This window comes from Octopus bimaculoides, chromosome 11 (assembly GCF_001194135.2).
Source record: "Octopus bimaculoides isolate UCB-OBI-ISO-001 chromosome 11, ASM119413v2, whole genome shotgun sequence".
Taxonomy (NCBI): domain Eukaryota; kingdom Metazoa; phylum Mollusca; class Cephalopoda; order Octopoda; family Octopodidae; genus Octopus; species Octopus bimaculoides.
The window spans coordinates 3,479,434-3,484,433 of record NC_068991.1 but is presented as its reverse complement, the minus strand read 5'-3'; the positions used below and the strand labels follow the sequence as shown (position 1 = coordinate 3,484,433).

At 39.9% G+C, this 5,000-nt stretch overlaps 1 protein-coding gene across 1 annotated transcript in view; it reads right to left on the bottom strand.

Moving 5' to 3' along the window:
* The window catches only part of LOC106872105 (echinoderm microtubule-associated protein-like 6), a 39,226-nt gene that overhangs the window by 24,246 nt on the left and 9,980 nt on the right, over positions 1 to 5,000 (bottom strand). The window contains exons 6-10 of the mRNA XM_014918966.2: positions 4,774 to 4,909; positions 3,885 to 4,086; positions 3,215 to 3,352; positions 378 to 634; positions 1 to 103 (exon numbers count right to left, since the gene is read on the bottom strand). The exon at positions 1 to 103 is cut by the window's left edge and continues 110 nt beyond it. Of these exons, the coding sequence (XP_014774452.1) occupies positions 1 to 103; positions 378 to 634; positions 3,215 to 3,352; positions 3,885 to 4,086; positions 4,774 to 4,909 (836 nt within the window). The remainder of the gene's footprint in view (positions 104 to 377; positions 635 to 3,214; positions 3,353 to 3,884; positions 4,087 to 4,773; positions 4,910 to 5,000) is intronic.

The following is a 5,000-nucleotide window of genomic DNA, read 5'->3' as shown; positions in this document are numbered from 1 at the left end:
GAATACTTCTCCCAAATTCCACTGACCTCATCTCCTAAAACACCTGTAAATGTGGCCCACTGGATATTGGCTACTTCCTCACGGTTCATTGCCAGTTTACCACCTGAAAAAAACAACAAAGAAAACAGCATCAATAAAAATCATTGTATTCGTCATCATCATCATCATCATCATATTTATCATCATCAACAGTGTCGTCATCATCAACACCTCCATCTTCAACATTATCAATAACATCATCATCATCACCATCAACAACAAAAACACCTGCAACAACAACAACAACAAGAACAAGAACAACAATAAGTAAAACAGGAGAATGCGGGTGTGGGTGACAAGGAAGGCCACAAAGTGTGGGTGAAAACAATGAAACTGACCTGGCATGCTGTAGATCAGTCTTTCAGAGGCTCCGCTGTTGGTTTGTAAGAATTTACTATCAACTGACCAGTCAAGGTGAGTGATGAAACTAGAGCTCCCAGAACAGGCGCTGACCTTCTTGTAGTGTTGGTCTGCAGAATAAATGTCGACATAGTTGTCATTGGAGGCCACAGCAAGGTACTTGCCACATGGCGAGTATTTCATCTCATGTAGGACTTCTTTACGATCTTTAGTGTGGATCACTTCAGCCATGTCTCTGTAAAGAATGGAAGTTGTTGTAAGGGTCAACAGTGTTCCTCTTAGGTAGGGGACAACATTGACCATCATTGGTAGCGGTTAATATTGTCCCTTTCTGGTAAGGATCAAGACTGTGTGTAGTTGGATCCATACATATATACATACATATATACACACACATACTACATGTGTTTGAATGTATGCATGCAGATATGCATGTGTACTTATGCATGTGTGTGCCTGTGAGTCCATGTATGAATCTGTGTACTTGTGTTTGTGTACATGTGTCATCATCATCATCATCATCATCGTTTAACGTCCGTTTTCCATGCTAGCATGGGTTGGACAGTTTGACTGGGGACTGGTGAAACCAGATGGCTGCACCAAGCTCCATTCTGATCTGGCAGTGTTTCTACAGCTGGATGCCCTTCCTAATGTCAACCACTCCGTGAGTGTTGTGGGTGCTTTTTATGTGCCACCAGCACAGGGACCATATAAGTGTATACATTGCATCTGTGTAAATATCTGCCCGTGTGTATTGGTGTATTTGCGTGTATATGTGTGCATGTGTGTGAATGTATGTAGCTGTATATATGCCTGTCTATGTGTTTGTATATGTGTACAATAGTAACACCAGCTGTACACATCTGTGTGCAATAGTTATGACAATGGCATACGTCTGTATATGTATCTGTGTGCAGAAGTGCAGAGGAATGTGCATGTGTGTGTGTGTGTAGATGTAGGCACATCTGTCTATGTATTGATGCACAGATCTCTGCATCTGTGTACAATAATTATGACAGCTGTCCATCAAGACAAAAACGGATTTTCTCTTTACGTTAAATTCCGTTGTCCCTGCCTTGACATTTAATCTGTCCCACCAGGATCACAGATTAAAAGGTTAAGACCCATTGTCTTCAAGGGTAAACAATATTCTAAATATAGAGATTCCTTGATGCAACAACCACCACCACCACCACCACCACCACCACAACAACAACAACAACAACAACAACAACTACCATACAAGAAGTAACCATTAGAGTGTCTGTAGCTGTCTAACCCCATTTTAACATTTCCCTTGATATATCTCTAATCAGCAATCACCAAAATTTCATAAACATGTTTTACAAGTTCCTTAATCAAGTATTTTCAGGCATATATGTGTGTGTGTGTGTACATCTGTATTTTTATGTGTGTGTTTGTGAGTGCAATTATTATTACATGACAGCTGTCCATCAAGAGATAAAAATGGATTTTCTCAGTTTATTACATTCAGTTTTTCCTACTTCGATAAGAGATTAATATTAAGACCCCTTAGATTAAGAATAATAATAACAACAAGACATTGACTCAGTGACCTGACAGACATCGATAGAGTCAGTCAGTCAGTCCAATTGATAATTACACACACAACCCAACCATGCCCCTCCTCTTATATTCATCTTCCTGTAACATCTTCATCATTCTCCTCTTTCTTTTCCAACACGGATATCTACCTATCTACCCATTCACCCCATCCAATCCTCTGCGCCGTTTATATTCCCCTTCCTCTAAGTTGAGGGTCAACACCCTCTTTTTTCACCAGGGGTAACCACATAGAACCTGCTACAGTGAGACACTTGTGTTTCTATCTCTCTCTCTCTCCCTTATTTTAACTTCTTATGATCAAGTGTAAAGTCACCCCACCCCGCTCAATATTAAAAATAACAAAAAAAAACCCTTCAAGGTGGTGCCCCAGCATGGCCGTAGTCCAATGACTGAATCAAGCATAAGAAAAAGACAGAATATAAAACCGAAACGTTAGAATGAAATATTTGGAGGAGATCTGGTTGTTATTTCTAGCGAGATGAGGGACCACATAGAAATGCCACGTCGTCGGGATGTATCCACGATTCATCTCAATGAAGCATTGCTGTGGCTGAATGTTTATTGAGAAGAGAGAGGAAGAAATAAAAAGAGAACGAGATGAAAGCCGTGGATGTGTAAACATGTGTGCGTGTGTGTGTGTGTGTGTGTGTGTGTGTGTTTCTGTGTGTGTGTGTGTGTGTGTGTGTGCGCGCGTGGGGATAGAGAGAGAGAGGGGGGAGTGTATACGAGAAACTGTGGTACGCAAAGAACCATAACTCAAAAGGTCTTTATTTTGTCTTTAATGTAAAGAGTTATTTCCCTTGGGTGAAATAACTTTCTCCTCAGTGGTATTTTTTCCTTTTGGCAAAATTTTTTTACTTACTTATTCAGCCATAAAGTGTGGATATTACGTGTGTGTATGTGTGTATCAATCTATGTATGTATGTATGCATGTATGTATGTATGTATATATATACACACACACATATATGTGTGAGTATATATATATCTGTGTGTGTGTGTGTGATTTACATTAGTAGGTATGTGTGAGAGCTCCCCAATTTTTTCCCATAGCAAATTCTCATGGCAAATTCCAGTGATTGATAAAAGACAAAGATAGTTCTATGTATTGTTTCCTATTTTATAGTAACGCATTTTTTTATTATTGAATCTACAAATAAAAGTTATACAAAAAAAAAGAGAGAGAGAGAGAAAGAGAGACAGGTGAACAGGTAAAATGTTTCCTCACCTGGTTTTCAATACAGCAAACGAACCGTCATCATAACCAACAGCAATTTCTGAACCATCGTTGCGAAACGCACAGGAACGAATCTTGTGTTCTAATGTTGTCTTGGATAATATTTCAAAGTTACTCATTTGCCAAATTCTAGAAAATCAGAAAAATATATTGATGTATTGCTTACATTAAGGGGTCTCAACCACTCTTTCTCTATGAACCCCCTTAATCACTATTTTATTCTGGGGAACCCGTTTAGCTATTTGATGTTTCAAAACTAATTTTATAGAAACTTCTGTGAAAATTCCTATTTTGGGGGCTAATGCAGTTTCACACTTCTTGAAAAGGTATTTTTTTAAAAGATTTCTTTGGATTCCTACATTTTTGATTTCGGAGATTACAAATATGCAAAAAAATTTTTTTACCCCCCCGCAACCAATTTTAAATTTTGAACTTTTTCATCTACTCATTTATTTGTCTATCTATTTATCTCTATATAATATATTTGTCAATGAGATGTGGCCGTCCTATAGAGTTCCACCATTAAAAGCAAATTGCATCAATAAACATATTATTGTAGATAACTTATTTTTAAAAAAAATAACACCATTGTCGTTGTCCAGTTCCAGACTGACCAGTGGCTAAACAATAACAACAAAACGATATCGGGTGTCTTACTCACCGCAGTGTATGGTCATCGCTGCCTGTCGCAAAGATCGGTTTGCGAGGATGGACAGCCAATGCCCAGAGTTCACCTTCAGCGTGGCCCTGCAGCAAGCAACGGGGTTTATTGCGTTCGTGGACGGTCACTTCGAAGATTTCTCCGCCTTTGGTGCCAACAAGGATGACCTCTCCTTTCCAGCAGACGCTTCGGACACACAAATCTACAAATGGTGGGGGACGGGGAGAGGAAGAGGGGGAAAAAAAGAAGAAAGAAAAATTTAATCATCATCATCATCATCAGCATCACTAACATCATTAATATTATGTTCTTTACAATATATTCTCTTGCTACTACTACTAGCATCATTGATTAACATATCTAAACTACCATCAGGGTGGTAGTAATGGTGGTTGTGGTGGTGGGGGTTGGCACCAGTGGTAGTGGTAGTGGTAGTGTCGGCGGCGGCGGCGGTGGTGGTAGCAGTGGTGGTGGTGGTGGGGTGGTGGGTGTGATAGTGGCGGTGATGGTGGTGATGGTGGTGGTGATGGTGGGTCTGGTGATGGTGGGTCTGGTGATGGTGGCATGCTGGTAGTGGTGGTAACGATAGGGTTGCATAGATGTGCAAATCTAATATTTTCCAAGCATCTATTTGCCACGCACAGCAAACTCCCTTGTCCAATCAATCAATCACGTTTGTGAATCTCAGACCTCTTCAGATTTAGTCCAAAATTCCAAACTAGCAATAAGCAAACCCTATTTTACCCTCAGCTCTGAACCCACAATCAAACAGTCAACAGTGGAAGCACCTTGACCCTGGCCACCCTCAAGGATACGTTGCTTCCTTCTAAAGATATCAACAACATAAAAGGTGAGGGTAAGGAAGTTAGGAGAAAGATATTGAGCTTACCTCTGTAGCCATTAGGGATGGTGGTCATGTTGATGACCGCGATAAGCTTGAAGTCTCCATCCCAGAGTTTGACCAATCCATCTTTGCCGCCAGTCACATAACCTTCTTCTCCCATGTATAAAGCGTTCAGGGGACCCTAAAATAACACACACACACATGCATATATATATATAAGTACATAGACACACACATATTATTTATGTATACATATACATACATATATATAT